Genomic DNA, 22,236 nt, shown 5'->3' on the forward strand with positions numbered 1-22,236 from the left:
GGAGGAGAGGCTGAAGGGATAGATTCTTCAGCATCAGAATCCTCATAGGGAGGAAGAGTATATTCATGTTCAGAAGAGAAAGCAGAGGAAATCGAAACCTGATCTATAGATTCATATTCTATCTCTTGCCTAGGCCTCTTATCAGGAGGGGGATGGGAACCCCTGATCAAAGTAATTAGGTCTTCGGCCATTTTAAGCATCTGTTTTTAGGCATGGAGGCCTGTCCAAAAGAATGCTGCTGTACTTGTTTCTTTGTCTTTAGAGCTGCTTTAGTCTTTGCCTTTGAAGCTGAAGTTGGTTTTACATATAACTGTGTAGGCCTGAAAACATCCTCAGAAGCCGATGCCTGCTCAGCGGCTCTGGACCCATCTGAGGGAATAGTTTCCGATTGTCCAATACCTTGAGTTTCCAGCAGCCTAGTCTGCTCCACGTGGGAGTCTGAAGCGGGCTGTGGCTCTGAGGTAGCGGGCGTCAGAGGCTGCGAAAGCGCCTCACTGAGAACCGGCGACAGGCCTAGCGTAAGCCTCGTTGTCGGTTTTGGACCTTGGATGCCTGTCCTTTTCTTTTTCTTTGTGCTTTTTATAAACTCCGGTAGTCAGCTGTTCCAACGGCATTATATCATTGAATCTTCTGCCAAAGTAATGAAATGCAAAATCGTACCGACGCTTAATAGTGCGTTGGTTAAATCTAGCACAAAACCGACAACTAGCAATGTCGTAGTCAGGGCCTCGGCAAGGAATACAGTAAGAATGAAAATCCTTATGAGGTATTTGCTTCCCACAAGAAATACAATTACTAAGTTTTTCTGACATCAGTTTGGAGCAAGAAAAAAAAAGTTTCCCCAACTGGGTACTTAGCTTTAATGAAGACTTCGGATCTGAAATTCGAATTTGAAAATCTCAGGAGTCGGCCGACCGGCACTTGTGAACTGCTTTTGCTTTGGGCACCGCGCGGCAAGAAAGACTGAAGAAAATGGCGTTGGCTGCATCTTTTATACCCCTGGTGCACTGACGTCAGGGAGGAGGCGTCAGCAAACGACGCCGGACCTAGACTTTGGAACTTGGGCCGACTGCGGGTAGCCTGCCAGCAGGAAAACCCAACTGTAATGACTGCAACAGTGAAACACGATAAACATCTTGGAAATATTGGACTTTTTGACTTTGTTAAACTTGTAGGGGACTCCAAACTTCCTTACTTCATGTCATTAATGTCTGGAAGAACATTAAGGAGAGGGGAAGAAGAAAGAGGTTACTGTAAGTAAAACAGATTTGGTTCTGAACAGTATTTCTATAAAACATGACACATGCCGCATGCTATAAAGTAAAACTTTTTCAGTTGTTTTTGTGTGTAATAGGGATATTAAAGTAAACAGGTGTCCCCTTTTCCCCTTCTTTTTTCCTTCCTCTTTTTCAGTTTTAAGAAATGTAGACACTGTAATGTAAAAAGAGAAGAAACCCTGGCCAAAATGTGTTTTTCTTACTTTTGCATATGGGAATGACTAGATTAAGATCCTTACTTGATCTAATAACAAGTTTTAAGGAGAATGCAAGTAAACAAAAGAAGAACAGTGAATATAATGAAGTTTTCCTCTAGCAAATAAATGTTCACAGTACAACAAGAGAAGCTTGTAGTAGAAGGCAAATGTGTATCTGTTCTAATGTTTCAATGGAGCCAATCTGATAAGGGGGCAATAAAAACAGAATATTTCTTTCTTTCAATGGCTAGGAGATGATGTTTTTTGAAAGCATTCAATTTGTTTTCTACATCTGAGAGAGGAATAAAAAGAAGACAAAAATAAACAGCACTTACTGTAAGTAGAAGCACAGGTGGTATTGTGCGTCTTGCATGGATAACCTTACTTATTGTGTGTCTTGCATGGATAACCTTACTTATAAGTTAAAGCAAGTATGAGAGTGTGGCTGTCAGTCTGGGACAATTGTTCCTATTAGGAGGGTTAAACTTCAATATTTGAAGACATACATAGCTGTGTGTGTTACTATTATGTTAATAGGTTTGGTGAGTGCGCTGGAATTTTTTAAGGTTTTCATTAAAGCAAACAGTCTTGTAAGATGTGACATAAGTTCAAATAAATATGACAAGAAACAACTGTACAAAAGATCAACCTGACAAATATTAGTATATGCAAATAACATACAAGCTAAAACTATACATTAAAAAAAAAGATGTCATACATGACAGGTGGGAATAATAACTTCTTATTGTAATGACAACACTGTCCATATTATTTTTTAAATGTAAATGGTCTCACATATACATACAAAAAAGAAACCGTAATGAACTACTTTAAAAAATGCACAGTGCAAACAGCTGTGCTACAGGAGACGCATTTGGAACTGAGCATTGGGATTTGATAAAGAAAGGCTTTCAGAATGTTTATTCAGTGGGATACCTGGAGCAAAGAAAATGGGAGTACTTATGAGAGGAGCTCCAATAGTGATAGAAAAAGAAAAAAAATAATAATGGTAGCTGTGTAGTACTAAAGGGCTGCTGGCAAGGGAGGAGGGTTACACTGGCATGTGTTTATATTCCACCTAAAACTGCTCTAATGGAGCTTAAGAAAATTCAGGGAGAAAAAAAATCAGCTTTCAGCAGGGAATATTACTTTTGGGTATAGACTGAAAATTGAATTGCAACAGTGAGTAGCATCTGGGGACATAGAAGGGAAAATATACCACAAGAAGTTAGATTTTTAAAGAAATTTATGAAAATATTGGCTATGTAAGATATGAATTCAGTAGAAGGAGTTTGGAGAGAATTTATGTATTACTCCCAAAGGTACAAAAATTGGGCTACACAAGAAATTATATTTCACAGGAACATGTGCACTTAATAGAAATTTTTGATACGTATCCAGTAACAATTTTAGATCACGCAACAATAATAACTAAAATAAAAATGTAAGGTAATGAAATAAAAGTGGGACACTGTCACTTCCCAACAAGCTGCTAAAAAGAGAAGAATTTAAGGAATGGGCAGTAGAAATTATTAAAGAGTTATTATTTCTTCTGAAACTATAGTTAGGGAGTGGGATAAAATTAAAGTGGAGTTCAAAAACAGGTGGAAATAAGAGAGAGACATGATTAAGAAGTAACAAGAATTATTTAGAAGGATTGACAGAGGTTAAAGTATTGCAGAACAGGGGAAAATCACAAAACAGGAAGAGGCAAAACTGTAGAGTACTAAAGAGAAAATAATGGACTACCTCAGTTATAGGCATGAGATTAGAAAGTCTGCTGTTATGCAATTGTTTTCTGATAACAACTCCAGAGCACAAAAACTTTTAGCACAGCGGCTCAGGCAACAGAAAGTAGTAAGGACTGTCACCAAATGTAGGAAGCCATTTACAAGAAAAATAACCAGAGATCCTGTAGAGATATTAGACATATTTTGCAATTATTATGAAAATCTACATGAAGCAGGGAAATGTAGAAAATCAAGAAAAAGTACAAATGTAAACATTTATGGGAGAATTAAATATGCTAAGGCTAGAGGTATATGAGGCTCAATTACTAACAGTGAGGATAGGAAAAGATGAGCTAAAAATGGTGATGTATAACCACTCTAAAGGAAATTGCCCTGTAACAGACTGTATTTGTGTGAAGTTTGAAAGCTAGGAGAGAAAAAGTGATAAAGATCTGGAAGACTTTAACAATATTTAAAAAAAAAGAAGATGCATCAACATCCTGGAAGAAAGCAGTGATGGCTGTAACACATAAAAAACATAAGATCCAACTTCATATAGGCCCATTTCAATTCTATACTACGATTATAAAGTGTTTATGTCTATAATGGCTAAAAGCATGGCAAAAGTGATGCCAAAACTGATAGATATGGATCAATGTGGTTTTGTGGAGGGGAGGCAAACATGATGATCCAGTGGAAGCAGAACTTAAGAAAATACATACCACTGTTGCTGGTGGATCTTGATACAGAGAAAGCATTTGACAGAGTAAGCTGGGATTTTATGAGAGCAGTGGAAGCATTTGCATTCCCTAAGAAAATTATAAGGTTGATTAAGAGGATATATAAATGGTCAGAGGTGAAAATTAAAGTGGGCGGGGTCCTCTCTGATAATCTCTGCTTGAGTAGGGGAACCAGGCATGGGTGTCCTCTCTCCCCTTTGTTATTTCTATTATGTTTAGAACCACTAGCAAACAAAATAACTGACTCAGAAATTCAAGGATAAAATTGGTATGGTAGTCAAGAAAAGCTGGCTCTGTTTGCAAATGACATTATTGTATACCTGACAAAACCAACCAGAAAAGAACATTAAAGTGCTGTGGGACATATTGAGACAGTTTCATATCTTTTTGGGATATCAAATGAATGAAGTTAAAACAAAAGCAATAGTGATAAATTATGTACCCACATACAAACTGATTCAGCAATATCCGTATTTATGGGGGCATGATAAAATGGAGTATTTAGGAGTATGGATTAAAATGATACTGGTGTGCCAGCTAAGGATATGTGGGAAGAGATTAAACAAAATATAATGCAAAAACTGAGAAAATGGAAGCTCTGTTATATGGATATCGGTATTAAGATACAAGCAGTTAAAATGTTTTTAGTCCCTTTAGCTTTATACACTGGTCAGGCATATTTTTAATCAACCAGAGGAGAAATTGTGGATAACAATTAATAAAGAGCTGAAGGATTTTACCTGGGAAGGGAAGACAACAAGAGTCAAGTAGGATAAACTTATTCTTTCAATAGAGCAGGGTAGATTGGGATTACCCAAGTTGAAGGGGCACTTCAGAGCAACACAGTTAAGTCTCCTATACATAGCCCAAGCAAAAAACTATAATTCAAAGTGGCAAAAGATGATGGTGATGAAACAGAAGGGAAGCTCAAGTAACAGTGACAGACTGGGATTCTGGATGCAGACATAAGGAGAACAACAATAATCATACAGAATATAATAGTCATAAAGTAGCAGAAGGTATTCTAAGAACTAAGCCAACATTGGAATGGAGAAAGGAGATTCTGTCAATAGGGATGACTGCAATTAGGGATACAGACAACAGGCAAGAGGGAGCAGGGATATACTGGAGAAGACTGGCAAAGGAACCAAGGTACTGGGATCAAATAACTAGAGAGGGAAAGGTAACAATAGGAAGATGTCAAGGAACTTATTTGGACTGCAGGCTGGAGATTGTCATCCATATCAAGGATTGGTATCAAAGTATAGGCAAAGAGAAAGAAATAGGGGGGTCCTAAATGAAAGACCAACACTGGTAGAGTTTCTAGTAGAATCTACAACAGAAGTTGCCATTAAGAAAGGAATAATTAGTACAGCATACAAAATATATTAAAATATAGACAAAGAGAAAGAAATAGGGGGTTCTAAATGAAAGACCAGCACTGGTAGAGTTTCTAGTAGAATCTACAACAGAAGTTGCCATTAAGAAAGGAATAATTAGTACACCATATAAAATATATTAAAATATAGACAAAGAGAAAGAAATAGGGGGTCCTAAATGAAAGACCAGCACTGGTAGAGTTTCTAGTAGAATCTAGAACAGAAGTTACCATTAAGAAAGGAATAATTAGTACAGCATATAAAATATTGCATGATAAAGAATAGCTGTGTAAAATCTTACCATAACCATAGATGTCCTTCTCTTCCATGTTGCAGTATTACAAACTCTTTGGTTTTCCTCTCTTGCTACCTGAACATCTAGCCAGTATACAAAAGCTTCTAGTCACTGCTGGGTATATGTGGGATGTTTGACACTGGCCAAGGGAACGTGGGCCATAAAAGTAACGTCTGCATGCACCAGGCCTCAGAACTGAGCACACCAGTTAGACTCCAGTTCCAGGAAAAGTGCAGAAGTCCAGTGCCATCCAAGAAGGAACAGTTTAAGGGAAGGAGGGAGGAAAGGAATACTGCAACATGGAAGAGGACATCTATGGTTATGGTAAGGTTTTACACAACTGTTTTATGTTCTTCAGTTCTCATGTTGCAGTATTCCAAACTCTTGGGCAAGTGCCAAAGCTCAGTGGGAGGAAGGTGGTGGTGGCTTGGAACTACTTTCTATGAATTCATGGAGGATTGCTCTAGCAAATCCAGCCCTGGGTCTGGAAATGTGGTCTAATTTGTAATGCTTGGTAAAAATGTGGACAGAGGTCCATGTAGCTGCCTCTAAAATGGTGGTAGTGTCCATTCCTTTAAAGAAAGCTCCAGATGAAGCCATAGCCCTAATGGAGTGTGCTTTAATTTTGGACCCCAAAGATTTCCCAAGGTATGCATAGTAAAAGGAAATTGCTCTGGAAATCCAGGGTAAAATTGTCTGCTTTGTCACTTCTTTCCTCAGGGCCGTGATGTGAAAGGAGACAAACAATTGGGCTTTGTGTATAAGCTGTCTATGCACATCAAGGGAATGTAAGACTCTCACACTGTCCCTCTGAGGATGGGCAAAAAGGTGGGAAGGGAAATAGCTTGGTTTAAGGATAGCTCATTGACCACCCTGGGCATGAAGGAAGGGTTGGTCATAAGGGTTACCCTGTCTTTGTGGAACATGAGGAAAGGGGGAGATGGCCATGAGGTCCTGTAACTTTCAAGGCTACTAGGAGTACTGTTTTACAAGTGCATTGTTTTAGACAGGCTGTAGAAGCTGGGTCAAAGGGGGCCACCATGAGCTTCTCCAAGACATAATTCAGGTCTCAGAGTGGTGGGATTGGTTTCCTGGGGTCCTGAGATCCACCATTCCATTTAGGAATAACTTTGCAGGCAATCGAGAAGCCAAAGGAGGATCCAGAGGCAGACAAGCTGAAAAAGCAGCAAGGTGGGCTTTAACAGAGGAGTACACCAACCCTGTCTGCAAGAATTCACACAGGTATGACACTACCAAAGGGACATCACCCTGGAAAGGGTCCAACTATCTTTGTAGACACCATATGGAGAATCTTTTCCATTTAGACATAGAAGATCCCCTAGTATTAGGTTTCCTGGCCTCCTGCAGGACGGTGAGCATGTCTTCACTGTAGAGATGCCTGTAAGGGATCAGAATTTTATCACCCACAGGGTAAGGTTCAGAGATTGTAGGTGGGAGTGGAATAGAGATCCTTTGTCCTGTGTGAGAAGGTCCACTCTGTCAGGTAACATGTGGTGATTGCCTCAGGCTAAATGCAGAAGGAGGGGGAAACCAGTGCTATCTTGGCAAAAAGGGAGCCACCAACAAGATTTTTGGTTTGTCCTGCTTGATTTTCAGTAGGTAGGACTTTCTGAAGAAGTGGAAAGGGGGGAAATGCGTACAGAAACATCCCCCTCCAGGAGACTGAGAAGGCATCTGTTGCCCTTGCCAGAGGACTGGGCAGCCTGGTGCAAAAGGATGGAAGTTGTCTGTTCGTAGGGGAGGCAAACAGATCTATCTGAGGTGTACCCTATTTGTGTACTATGTCCAAGAACACATCCCTGTGGTGCATCCATTGGTGGGACTGTGACATGGACTTGGTTAATGTTCCTGCCTGAGTTTTCTGCTCTGAAAGAATATACACTGCCTGTAGTGTGACTCCCTGTTTTGTGGCAAGCTCCCACACCTGGAGAGCTAGTCTGCACAGCAAGTAGGATCCCCTCCCCTCGCTTGTTCACATACCACAAAACTGTAGTGTTGTCTGTGAGCAATTTTAGTGGGTCCTGCTTCAGTGTATGTTGGAAGGCCTTTAGGGCCAACAGAATTGCTCTCATCTCTCTGATATTGATATGTTCCTGTTTGATGGAGTCTGGCCAAGTGCCTTAGACACTTAGGGAACCCATGGCTGCTCCCCAGCCCAGATCCGATCATCCATGTACATCTCCTGCACTGGCAAGGGAGCCTTTAAGAGGAGTCCTGGGTTGCAGTTCACTTGATCCAACCACCACTGAATCTCTTTCTTGAGGCAAGGTAGGAATGGGATTTTGTACTCTAGAAGATGCGAGTGCTGTGTCCAAATAGACCTTAGGTACCGTTTTAGATTTCTCATGTGCAGCCTTGCCAATGGTAACATGGGAATGGTCGATGCCATATGACCCAGGAGGTCTGAGTACTGCCTGGCAGTCAAGTCTTTGGCCTGAAGGACAGTGAGCAGGTACTGCCTTAAGCTTTCCACCTTTTGGGTGACAGAAAAGCCCTCATAGCATGTGTCCTTATCCTGCACCCCAGGAATATTTGGTCCCGAGAGAGGGTCACGTTAGACTTGGGGTAATTTATGTTGAAGCCCAGTGCTTGCAGGAGTGATATTACTGTTTGTTGATGACGTTGAAGATTCTGTGCAGTCTGCCTGGATGAGAAGGTCATTTAGGTAATGGAAAATTTGAATTCCTTGGGTCCTGCAGGAGGCCACCACTGGTGCCAAGCACTTGGTGAAGAACCTTGGTGCTGTAGAAAGTCCACAGGGCAAAGCACAGAATTAAAAATGTGAGGAGGCCACAGAGAAGTGCAAGTATTTCCTGTAGTTGGGCCTTATGGGGATGTGCAGGTAGGCCATCCTTGACGTCCAAGGTGGCCAAGAACCCGCTGAGGGAAAATCAAGGGGAAGAAGGTCTGCAGAGTGAGCATTCGAAAGGTGGCCACTTGCACGAAGACACTGAGGTAGGAAAGATCTAGGACTGGTCTCCAGGGGCCATCTTTTCTTGGGACTAGGAAGAGACTTGAGTAGAAACCCTTTCCCTTTTCTGTCCTAAGGACAGGATAAATTGTTCCCTGGGCAATAAGGCTGTCTAAATGGCTGAAATAATGGAAGCTGTTCTTTGGGGGGCTTTGGAATGCCCCTCAAGGAAAGGGTTGTGATCCGGGTCATAAAATAACCAATTTCTATGTTTACTTAGTTAGAATGTCATTCTTCTGTATTAGGCTTTGAAATAACTATAACCATATTATGTCAATATGGAGCTTTTCTCCCTGGGCCTCTGCTGAAAATGGGATATTATCCCAATTGGACTTTCCTGGCAAACAAAGGTCAAATACAAAATAACTAAAAACTATGTTTAACACCCTTTGTCAACCAGGTTAACACTGTTTCTACTGAAATATGTCACTGCTGAGTGCAAACAATTGTTGAATTTAAGAATGATGACTTTTCCTCTTCTATTTGGGATATGCTTGTAAGTAGCATTCCTTCTACTGTCAAAACTTTCAGATAAAACAAAATGGGGTAGGAGAGTGTGTGTGTGTGTGTGTGTGTGTGTGTGTGTGTGTGTGTGTGTGTGTGTGTGTGTGTGTGTGTGTACATACACCAGTGTGTGTGTGTGTGTGTGTGTGTGTGTGTGTGTGTGTGTGTGTGTGTGTGTGTGTACATAGTCTGGAATTAAATTAAACGATATGGAAGGGGAAATATTTAGTGGGGGAGGGTGTGTGTCTGAGAGAGAGAAAGGGATGGCATTTGTGAAGGGCTAGGAGAGTGTTTGCAGGTTAGAGTTACAGTAAAGCTGGGGAAGGGGACAGACTTTGTGTTGTGCATAGGTGATGGAATATGTGAAGTATGTGAGTAAATGTCTTGTTTAGTATTACTGTTAGATGAAGGGCTTTTCATAAAGTAATGTGTAGGGTTAGAGGCAGGGTTACAGTTAAAGGTTACCATACATGAGTAAGTTGGTACAGGGGGGCTCACTCATGTATGCTAAACTTAATTCTACCAGTGCCCTAACCCTACGTATTATCTCACAAAAACCCTTTCCCCATTATTCAAATTATGTCTGAAGGTACTTTTAGGTTTTAGCTGACTGATCAAAAAGTAACACATTTATCTTTCTTATGTGGCTGGTATAGTTTTGGCAATTTTTTTAAAGTTTAGTTTTGACAAGCAGAAATTGATATAACATACATCAATGTTTCTGCAAATCGATTAACACATGTGGGAGTATCGCAAAAAGCAGTCTACTTATCTGGTTGAAATTCTTTTATGGGTGTCAGAAAGAACAGCTAGAGAAAGTGTGAATGCTTGTATGAAGTGCTTGAGTCTGCAAAGTATTTAAGGTCCGTCTCCCATTTTGTTTGCAATCACCGCTGTTTTTCAAGTTAACAGGGTTACAGGAAGGCCTGTGATGCATGAGAAAGTATGAATGCTTAATGTATTTGGACAGGTGTGAGCATACCACTGAAATGTACCTCATTATGAGGAATGTTCCACATTTTGACTCTAAAAAGTCCATGTTCCTCTTAGTTCCACACTGAAGGGATCTGTCACGCATTCAGTGTTAAGAATATTTTAAACTAATATTCAAAGTAAATAGTACTGAATCATATTAATTCGTCAAAAAATTTACTGAAAGTATAAATTAACACATTTTAACTATCCTGTGAGCTTCCTAACTGAAGCTGTTAGTAAGCTGTTAGCAAGTGTTCCACATTTTGTCCATGTGTTCCAAATTATGTGACGTATTCTTCCATATTTTGGAGATGGAGGGTTGACAGCTACGGATGTGAGATCATGGTAGAACAGGAACTGGGAATTAAGCCCCTTTCCTGCTATTCTGCGATCTCAGAGTTGGTATATATAAAGTAGTGGGAGGGCAAGGGGACTTTGCCCCTGCAAAAAATATTACGAGTTTCTTTTGTTTATATTACAGTGTTTCTTAGCTTTATATTTCATAGCACTGGTCGGTTAGTTTTGATTTGTTCTTTTATGCAGTTACTGTTGGTCAGTTATCTTTGATTTGTTCTTTTCTGCAGTTACTGTGTCGGTTAGTTTTGATTTGTTCTTTTATGCAGTTACTATTGGTCGGTTATCTTTGATTTGTACTTTTCTGCAGTTACTGTTGGTCGGTTAGTTTTGATTTTTTTTTTATGCAGTTACTGTTGGTCGGTTATCTTTGATTTGTTCTTTTCTGCAGTTGCTGTTATCATTGTTCACTGTGTGGTTTTGCACATTCAGTAATGGCTCTGGTGTTCAGTCTACTACTGCTTGCATAATCATACGTCTAGATACATATGATTATATCCTCAAATATGAGATTAAGTAGTAGTAACTGGCACATGGTCAATCAAATGCACCTGACTATCCTACCTGATTAGTAACTTGGCTGCAGCACTATCAACTGCAAACTCAGACCTAATTGGGTTCCTTATGCAGTCGGTAACCTACGTTCACTACTACTACTAGTACTACTACTACTACAGGAAACTAAGTTACAACCACTTAACCTAGCTAACCAAACTAGATGTCATTCATAATGCACACACCATCTACTCCTAATTAAATTGTACTAACAACTATCTAACAAGGCTCTATTCCATTTCACACTTTGCATTTAAGTGTGTGTGTGGGGGGGGGGGGGCTCCACCATCACACCTTCTTATATTCATATATGTATGTGTTTTATATATATATATATATATATATATATATATATATATATATATATATAGATGTGTGTGTGTGTGTGTATAAATATGTATATATGGGATAGATTCAGAATGAAAAAGGTCTGAATATCACAGTTAAAACGATTGGAGCGAAAAGGTCAACGCTCAAAACATCAACTGGCTTTTTTTTTTTTTTTTTACCAGCCAAATGACAAGAGTCTAGGTGTAGTCTATGACAGAAGAATGCTGAAAAATCTGAACAGTAAGGTGTACAAAACAGTGGTGTGACCAGAACTACTGTATGGTACAGAAACCTGGGTGGTAAAAGCAGAGCAGATTGGAAAGCTAGAGGTGATGGCAATGAATTGCTTGAGAAGGGTAGTAAGATGCATACTGTGGGACAGATGAAGAAATACGAACATAAGAACAGAAGCCAAAGTAGCTCTAATTGCAGAAAAGATCAAAGAGAACAGAGTATGGTGGTTTGGACATGTGCAGAAAAGCAGAAGAAAATCTGGTAAAGAAGACTTGGGACAGACAGAAAGAAGGTAAGAGGAAAGCAAAGAGGTGGATGGCCTGTGTGAGAGAAGATCTGCAACAGTAGTCAGGCATCAGTGGCAAAGAAGGCAGGAGTGTGGTATTGAATTAAGAGAAATGGCGACAGTTAGCATGATACCCTGACCCCATGTAGAAAAATGGGGAAAAAAAGGGCTAATGATGATGTTAAAAAGCTAGTAACTTATTGCCTGAAATCACTGCAAAGCGATAACTAGGTTTTTTGCCTCTTCCCCACTGTGGTACAATCTTGGAGATGGAATATATAATTACCGGGGGGGGGGGGGTGGCATGGGCTTACCCCCTGCATAGAATGTGTATTCATTACTGTTTACATTTCGGCCTTTAGGGGCTGACTGCATTTGATTAGCTATTCAGAATGTTCAGCTTTCTGAATGTATTCCATAAACATATTACATGTGTATCTGTATTGTATGCCTATATAAATATATAGATTATACATACATATATAAATATACATATATATATATATATATATATATCTATATATATATATATATATATATATATATATATATATATATATATGTATATATATATATATATATGTGTATATGTATATATATGCATGGGTCTAGGACTATTCACTGAAAGCACATTTCACTGAAAGTCAAATGACTGTGCACAAATCACTGAAAGCTCAGTTCACTGAAACACATTTCACTGAAAGTTATATATGCCTTTTCCCCACTGTAGTGCGATCCTGAAGTTAGAATATATAGTAAGGGAGTGTGGGGGCACCACCCGCCACATTGGGGGGTATAGCCCCCTTCACATAGTTTGAATATATATATTAAGTTTAGAAAAGAGTAATTTATTGAAATTGCAAGTATCCATGTGTAGCATTCAAAATATTTAAAATAGGCCCCCCACACACCCTCTTACTATATATTCTAACTCCAGGGTCACACTACAGTGCGGAAAAAGCCATATATAACTTTCAGTGAAATGTGTTTCAGTGAATTGTGCACAGTCAAATGTGTTTCAGTAAAATGTGCTTTCAGCGAATAGTCCTAGACCCATATATATATATATATATATATATATATATATATATATATATATATATACATATATATATAGCTATATGGATCTACTTCAGTAGATCGAACTTTTACTAGTTCGAACCACATACGGCCGAGACCATATGTTCGAACTCGTAAAATTTCTAACACTGATGTAAAACCACATAAAACCAAAAAACACAAAACTAAATGTCTATAGCAGGGGGGCTATGCCCCCCCTGCATCCCCACACCCCCCTTACTTAAATATACCAACTCCGAGATCGCACTACATTGCGGAAATGGGAAATCTTCCCTTTCCACCCCGTACGGAGATCTCCATTCAGTCAGATCAGACTTTTACAAGTTCGAACATATGGTCTCGGCCATATGTGGTTCGAACTTAGAAACGTTTGATCTACTGAAGGGGACCCATATATATATATATATATATATATATATATATATATATATATATATATATATATATATATATAAAGAGAGAGCGAGGGACAGAGAGAAGTGTGTGTGCGTATAGTCAGTGTTTTACATATATACCTATATGCTCACTAAAACAATGATCACACAACTGTGATCAAAGCGAAATATCAAATAGTGTGCTATAATCAAGCAATTGTGTGTGTGTGTGTGCATGTGTTACAACTATATCAACTAATCGACACACCTTACTACTGACTTGTGGCAGTTCTCCTCCCTACCAACAATGTGAAGCAAGTATAATGTGTTGTACCAACTTGTTACATATACATACATTTGTGTGTGTGTGTATAAGTTATACATGTAAATAAATGTGCATGTGATTATATCATGTTAAATGATCAACACACAAACAATCTCCTTTTCTGATCCCTACTCTACCCTGACACACATGCACTCCCATACAAACTCCTAAGCCCAACAAAAAAAAAAAACGTATTATGTCAACCAAACCGGTAGTTGCTCAACTGCCCATTTGCACAAACTGCCAATCACACAAACATCACTACAGTTCACATGGTCGAATCCTTATTTGGTCAACAAAGTGACATGTAAGCATATTACATATATATTCATATATGGGTGCATGCCATTTTACTGAACACTCGTTTAACTGAAAGAGAAATCGGTGGCAACAAATGACTAAAAGCACATTTGACAGAAAAGTCATTTGTCGAAATCACAACTGCCAGAAACCTGTTGAAAGCCTGCAGATAGTATGTGATGGTGTCATTTCTGATCACGGGAGATGTTAGAGAGTCTATAGAAGACTTATGTGTGGACTGTCAATTCCTACGGTCAAGCAGTACCCTCAAATCTGTAGAGAACTGTGTTTGTGTACAGGTCCTGATTCGCTGTGTGAGATGCTTTTCTCTTCTCCATGGTTGAGCAACTGTAGAGTTAGTACATATATATAACAAGGGGAGCACAAAGTCCACTGCTACATTTGGGAGTGCAGAAAGACTTGCCACTCCTGCAAAAAAAAATAAAAATTCACTGTATGTTTCTGGTTTAGAATGCTCTCAATCAATGGTTACTCAGTCCAATGCATTTTCAATCATTTGTGGTCAATGACTTCTCTTTCAGTCAAATAACCATTTGATCAAATGACATACAATCATATCTACAATATGCACACATACACATACATGAGATGCAGAAAATACAAACATGCATGCAGTTAGGACAAATCAAACTTCTTAAAGGCTAAAAGGGTTTAACTTGACATGCCCACCTATGAACCTGTAAAGCAAAAAGGGTTAGTATACCATATAGCACATAGATGTTATTTGGCCCATGGGACTATGACCATCTGTCTTTTAATGGGCCCTCAATTATCTATATCTGAGTAGATTTACATGGATCCAGCAGTTCAACTCATCTAAAGAAACAAGGTGTCACTGGGTTATTTTTGCAAACTAATGAAGTTTGAAATGACCCAGGGACTACACACCCATAGGTCTGACTAGTCGCATATGAAATGCCATGGAAAGAATGATCCTGAATCGGACGAACAATGAGACAGGAAACCTATAGGCATTGAGCCCTACCCAGGTCAGTTTTGTCAAAGGCAAGTCTTGGCGGATTTCTTTGAGATGATCACTAAAATTAAGTTTGAGGGCAAAACAGTGACACTACCTACATAAACCTGGCCAAGGTGTTTGACCCAATACCTCTCTCAGGCATTATACATAAAACTTTCTAAATTAAGATTAAGCCTACATATTACCCAATGAACAGCCAGCTGGCTCACTGATAGGACACAAGAAGTTAAGATAGGGGAATCCATCTCCACAAAGAGGCTAATCACTACTGGAGTCCCACAGGGATCGGTGCTGGGTCCATTCCTTTCTGGCATCTACATCTCTGAAGTCAAGGCAAAGGCCCGAGGCCTCTCGATGGCCAAGTCTGCAGACAACTGCAAACTAGGCTTAGTCACCGAATCCCCTAAAGACACAGATACCCTTCAAGACAACCTGATGTAGACAAACCAACTGGTGCTGGACTCATGGACTAAAAACTCAATACAAAAAATGCTTAATGTAACCCTTTGGAAAGACAGCCATCCTCGGAAATTACCACACTGATAATGCACCCCTAAAAGCAAAATCAGTGGTCAAGGATCAGGGAACAAATGTTGAAAATAACCTGAACTTTCATCACGTGTCTACTGTGGTGAAAAAATCCTTCTATGCTGCAGAACTTATAAGTAAGGGCATGGCAACAAGGTCCAAGGAGGTCATTGTTACACTGTTCTTGGCTCTCATCAGACCAGTCAGAGTACAACACACCATTCTACAGGTACCTGACTATGCACTTGAAACAGCTTGAGAAGCTACAGATTTAGTGTGAAACAGCACAAAATACAAACTGCATAAAAACATGTTGCTGATTTTGCTCGCATAAACATATTAGTTCGTACCATAAGAATACCGCTGAATTCGTCTGGTCTCCTTCCCAGCCTGAAAGAGTGCTGTACCACACTTTCTGAAAAGTGAATAAAATGAAAACTTGCAAGCGATGTAAATAGCTAATAAATCTGTACTCGGAAATAACAGAAATTTGTATAAAAAGACTGCACATGGGATGTTCTTGTGGGGAGTGGATGCTCACTTGAGGGGAAGTAATAACATTGCTGCACTAGGTCTTTTGTTGTGCTGACCCACCCACCCCACCCAGTCTGCACGAGACAGGAATGCATAAAATAATTCACAAGTTAACACTAACACCTTTAAATAGCACTCCCCCCAATTTGATTTCTACTCAGTTCAAGCTGTAAAACATGAACTCAAAAATATTTATGGCATAGCATCATCCCCTCATCAGCAGTATGTTCATACTTAACAGTACTGTCCACATAACGTTAAACGTTTTAATCTGCTCCCTTCATTATTTTACAGGTTTACAAGTATTTCTTCAGACAGTGATTCTTCACAATGTTTTAGTATTTTAAGTGTATTACACTTTTTCCATTATTACTATCCCATTTGGATGAAGACTTACTGATATTTTTGGCATGCAGGTCCCATCAAACAGAGGCTGTCAGTGCATCGTCATGCCGATTTTAGGTGTGTTGCTCCTTGTTCTATAATTAACACATCATTAATACATTTCAAATTACCTGTCCTGTGTGACTGCCCTCTGATTCATGTAAGTGTACCTGATTGGCCCACTTCTGAGTAAGAACTGATCCCATTTGTTCCATAGGCAGGGTGAATGCCCTGCAGTTCATTTATTCCCTGACTGGAGCAAGATACTACTCATTGCATTCATGCTGCTCACAATAAGAAATGGGTGTTTAGTAGCAGGCCATTCTGCACTGATGTGGATGGACAGTTTAACTTCCAGCCCCACCATTGTTGTGAGTCTGCAATTACCTTACCTGTTGACAAGAGTTAAACATGCTACTCCCAGTAGGTGGTGCTACTGCTCAAACACACTTACCCAAAGGTTCCTTGACTTTGTTAATTCCAGTGCCCTAGATCAGCTGGTTGACACCTCCACAAGGGGTGCCAACATCCTGGATCTGGTGCTTATCAATATGGGGGACCAGTGTAGCACCCCCACTGTGAGGCCTTCCCTGGTGAGATCTAACAACAAATCATTCTCATTTGAAGTAACTATCTCACCTGACCCCCCCCCCCCCAGCAGCAACTAAACTAAAAAACTTCTCCTAAGCAGATTATAACCTCGTACAGAATGGTATAAATAGCTTATTTGCACCTCCCCTGTCAGATGGAACTGGCAAATAGGCTGAGTTCTACACCAATGCTTTATACAAACACCCATATAACTGCATTGACTCAGTCGTACATCATAGGACCAAAACAAGTTCTTCAAGGAAGAGCACAACTGTCTGGTGGACAACTGCCATTAACAGGCTTTACAATAAAAGGAAGAAATTGCTAAGAGTAAGCAGGAGCGAGCTCTAAACCAAAAACACTCCCTCATCAGCTTAAACAAACAAATAAGACTTCTTATGAAGTCCTCCAAAGCAAACTATGAATCCAAATTAGGTTCCTCAACTAAAGATAATCATAAGATGTTCTTTAGTTACATCTATAACCTAAAAGGAAAAGTCCAGATTTGTGCCAAACTGATAGTTAATGATATCACATATACTGAACGTGTGGACATTGCTAACTTGTTGGCTGACAGGTTCTGTGAAAACTTCACTCCCCCATCCCCACCAAACATACCCCATGACATCCCTGCCATCTGTCCCCTACCTTGTATCTCTAAAGAGCAGGTCGTTAATGTCCGCTATAAGGCCAGGAACACAGCATTTATGGGACCTGTTAACATCCCAGGCTGTGTCCTACATGGGCTCCAACAAGAATTAGCAACACCATTGGGTACTCTTTTCAATCATAGTCTAAGCACTGGCTTCATCCCAGCTGAATGGAAAAAGGCCATCATTATTCTCTTGCACAAGGATGGTGCTTCCACTGACCCTGGGAACTATAGACCTATTAGCATGACTAGCCTTATCTGCAAGGCCATGGAGCGAATCATCATGAACCTTATCAACAAAGATATAGGTAATCTCAAGACACTTGACCCTACTCAGTTTGGATTTATCAAAGGGAGATCATGCCTGTTCAATCTGGTGGACTTCTTCGAGGCAGTCACCAAGGCCCTGGACGAGGGGGAAATCTGTGCATACAGCCTACCTAGACTTAGCCAAGGCATTTGACACTATTCCCCACTCAGGTATAATTGAAAACTCACCCAGCTAGGTATCAACCCTTGTATCGTTAGATGGGTCACTAACTGGCTCACTGATAGAACCCATACAGATAAAATAGGGGAATCCACTTCCAATAGCAGACTTGTGACCAGTGGTGTTCCACAGGGATCCGTCCTGAGACCTCTAATGTACGGGATCTATTTCTCCGAAGTACAAGCAAAAACTAAAGGTCTGTGACTGACAAAGTTTGCTGATGACTGCAAATTGGGAGCAGTCATAGAATCTACAGATGATGTCAACATCCTACAAGGGGGTCTTACACAAACAAATTATTAGTGCTAAAGTCATGGCCTTAAACTCAATGCGAAAAAATGTATGGTCATCCCTTTTGATAAGGGAGATGTTCCTTCTAGCTACCACAGCAACAACTTCAGTATGCATTCAGTGGTGAGAGACTTGGGCGCTCAAGTTGATAGCAGCCTCACCTTTGACCATCATGCCTCCACAGTGGTAAGAAGGGTATTCTATATTGCTCATCTTATAAGTAAGGGCATTGTCTCCAAAAAAAAGAAGTTATAACTGTCCCTGTATTCTTCCCTCATCAGGCTAATAATTGAGTACAATGACCCTTTTGGTATGTACCTTTCCAAAAACCTGCAGCAGCTGCAGAGACCACAAAGGTTCCTCACAAGGAAAATTCTAGGTCTTCAGCATCTGTCCTATGTGAATCATCTGAAATCACGGTCTGTTTTATTCTGTTTCATACAGAGTACTCGGAGGTAATCTCTGCCTTGCATACAAGGCAATCTTTGACTCTCCTTTATTGGGAATGCTGCATTTCCATAAGTTAGATGATATACTGGTTGCTCACTCTGAAGTCCTTAACCTGGTATGTGACACTGATAGAACCTGCTTGAAGGACAGATTTGTCTCCCAGAGGTTACCACACCACTGGAACAGACTTCCACTTCTTGTCAAATGTACCTCATTGGCCCTCTTCAAACGCAATCTGGATGAATGGATGGGTAACTATAAATTCATCCCAGGAATTCCACCTGCGTCCCTCTTGGACAGGGCCAGTAGGTGGTGATCATGGAAATAAGGGTAGCACTTGGCTCTGCTTATAATGGCCATAGGGCCATTAGCCTAGTAACTTAATTTGATCCGTTATCTCCTGGCAGCTCACTGTGTACATAGAAATGAAGACAAAATGTGTCTAAGAAATGTCAAATGTTTACTGTTGAGGGTGAATTGCTGTAAATTGACCCCACATTACATGCTGCATACCTGTGTGGCTTTTGGAATTCAAATAGGCATAACACCTGCTTCAAACTATAAATAAAAAATACATTTTATAACATTGTTCTCTTACCACAATGGTAGAGTTTCTGCGGGAGGCAACTGGGGTTGTAGGTAAGGAGTTCAAAGAGGAACTTGCATTGAATTCTTCTGAGCTGAGGTTGTCTGAAGCATCACTAAGGCCACTGCTAATGGAACTGCTTTCATCCCAGCTGAAAAGAAAACAAACAGGAGTATAATAAACAAGAATTTATAATGGCAGTTGGAATCAATATAAAAACAAAAAAATATATCACAATTCCCAGACAGGCAGATGCTCCCAGATAAGTATTTTAACTCAACAGGAAATTAACTCCTCATGCAAATCTCTTGAAATGCAAAACAAACAACTTAAATACTTATGACTTAAAAATGTTTTTTTTACTAAAAACTTGAGTTGCATTATTTCTGGCATGAATAATGTAACATTCAAGGCCAGCTACAGTTCTACAAGGACAAAAATGAATCTGTTGAAGATTACCAAGACAGCCTGTCTCACTGCAGGAACACCGAAGTGACTAAAGGCAGCAGACCTCGCTGATGAAATGCCAGATGAGACAGGCATCACAAACATGATCAAAGAAAAAAAGCAGGCCTCTGTCCCAAAGGCTTGCACAAGTAGCGAGATTAATTGCACTACTAGAGAATGTCAAGTTTGTAACTACAACCCAAGACAATACAAAGCACACAACATAACAGCTAAACAGGTAATGGTGTAAGTTACTAGCTGTGCAAGTACATCACTTACACGCCTTGGTTAGCAACTGTCTTCAGAAGTGCTAAGGGATTTGGTAAATTAATGGCATATTAAACAAAAAATTAAATATAATAAATGTATTTATTTATTATTTTATTTTTGTTAACCGGGAAGGTCCGATTGGACAAGGTACATTTCCAGCGGAGGCCCAGGGAGAAAAGCTCCACTTACATCAAAAAATAGCACATTACAGCAATCATCAAAAATGGCACATTACAGCAAAACTAATATTATACAAAGTGTAGATATTAGTGTTATTTCTTCTGCTTCTGTGCCCTTTAGTATGTATGTATTTTTAAGCTTTCAGAATTAATGACTCTCTGAAATAAGAGGGAGTGGAGACTGGGGGAGGGACTACCCCAGGTTCTCACATATAGCAGAGCTGCTGGTATGGACTAACAAAAGTTAATGCATAGTACTTTTGTATTATTTTACCAAATGCAGTGCTGGAAATACTGTTGCCTCAAGGAAATCTTCTGAGACTGTAAAATGTTTATTCTCTCATGCGCTGCCCCCAAGGTTAAATAGTGACAGTGGAGGTAAATAAAACAAGCCAATATGAGTGAATTTCAACACTGAAATGAAAACAGTATCTGAACAAATGTACTCTTAGACATAAGGTAGTTACTGAAATTTAACAACACATGAGACTGTAAACTATCTTAGACTAGGCTATGTTGAAAACTACCACACATAATGTAAGCACTTACTGCCCATACCACATCAGCTAGTTTAAGGACACAATGCGAATTGGCTTCCTTTACTGGTGATACACAGGAAGTAAAGTCTTGGAAGGGCAGTATGTTTGTGGATTACAAAACTGCTTAAAGAGCATTTGCTAAAGCATAATGACCACCCCCAGGATTGGAAGAGTCTTACATAAGCAGTTACATTTTGCAGATGTAAAATACAATTATGGGGACAAGGTAAACAGAAAGCAGTAAACCTGCAAAGATCCTGTAGTTATCTTTGAGCAGGATGTCATGGTCATATTTGTGAGACATGGCTGTATGTACGCGTGTGTGCATCATTTGAAACTCAGCAACCTGGGAGCACAAAGCGATGGAAATTTATGTACCGGGCACTACCTTATAGGTTCAGAGGTTCATAGGTAGATACTAGGCTATTGGCCCTAGGGCCTATACAAGACCAGCCAAAAAGGTACCCTGGCTTTTGCCACCCAAGAAAATTATTGCTCTGGGCCCCTGTCGAGCAGAGCCACAGAGGTGATCCCCGGGGTGAATTTCCTAATTCCCATCCAATCATCAAGATTTTTCTTGAAGAGTGCTAATGAGGAGCTTTGTTTGATATAGATAGGTAGTTCTAGACTGAGTATGGGAAGTCTCTGGGACTGGAATCTATCCCTCCAGCATGTTCTGTTTATTGTGGTGTCGAGGTTTAGGTACCCAGAGCGTGTAGCTTGGAGGGACTGGGATTTCTTTAAGTGGAGCATGTCCAACAGCTCTGGGTTTGACATAGCTTTGTATGTTAGGCAGAGATCACCTCTGAGTAGGCGATATGCGATGGAGTAAAGCTGGAGTTTTTTGAGACGGTCTGTGTAGGGCATCTGTTTGAGGCTGGTAATCCTCTTTGTGTGGTATTTCTGGGGCCTTTCCAGTTGTTGTAGATGTCTTGTGAGGTACATACCAAAAGGGGCATTGTACTCTATAATAGGTCTAATGAGTGATGAGTAGAGGGGAACAATGACCTCTTTTCTCCCGGATGAAAAACCTTTTGTGATGAGGTGTGCCACGTAGAAGGATTTCCTGACTACTGTGGCGATGTGATTATCAAAGGAGAGATTACTGTCCACCTGTGTCCCAAGGTCTCATCACACTTTCGGTGTTAAGTAGACTACCACCTATGTGGTAGCTCATGGGTACAGAGTTTTTACCAAAGGGGATGATAATGCACTTTTTGGCATTGAGCTTGAGGCCATGGGCTTTGACACCAGGCATCTGTCTCAGTGAGGCCCTTTTGTAGGATGTCCACATCGTTAGGGGTTTCAATTATGGCTCCTAGTTTGCAAGTCATCTGCAAATTTCGTTAGCCAAAGACCTTCTGTGTT

The 22,236-nt window shown here is 40.0% G+C and overlaps 1 protein-coding gene across 3 annotated transcripts in view; it reads right to left on the reverse strand.

Annotated features, from left to right (window-relative positions):
- NAV1 (neuron navigator 1) overlaps window positions 1-22,236 on the reverse strand; it is a 2,383,470-nt gene that overhangs the window by 890,836 nt on the left and 1,470,398 nt on the right. For all 3 annotated transcript variants that reach the window (XM_044076515.1, XM_044076516.1, XM_044076517.1), the window contains one exon: window positions 19,446-19,584. In XM_044076515.1, coding sequence (XP_043932450.1) covers window positions 19,446-19,584 — 139 coding nt within the window. The remainder of the gene's footprint in view (window positions 1-19,445; window positions 19,585-22,236) is intronic.

This window comes from Protopterus annectens, chromosome 7.part0 (genome assembly GCF_019279795.1).
Source record: "Protopterus annectens isolate FY-2018-M chromosome 7.part0, PAN1.0, whole genome shotgun sequence".
Classification (NCBI taxonomy): Eukaryota; Metazoa; Chordata; order Ceratodontiformes; family Protopteridae; genus Protopterus; species Protopterus annectens.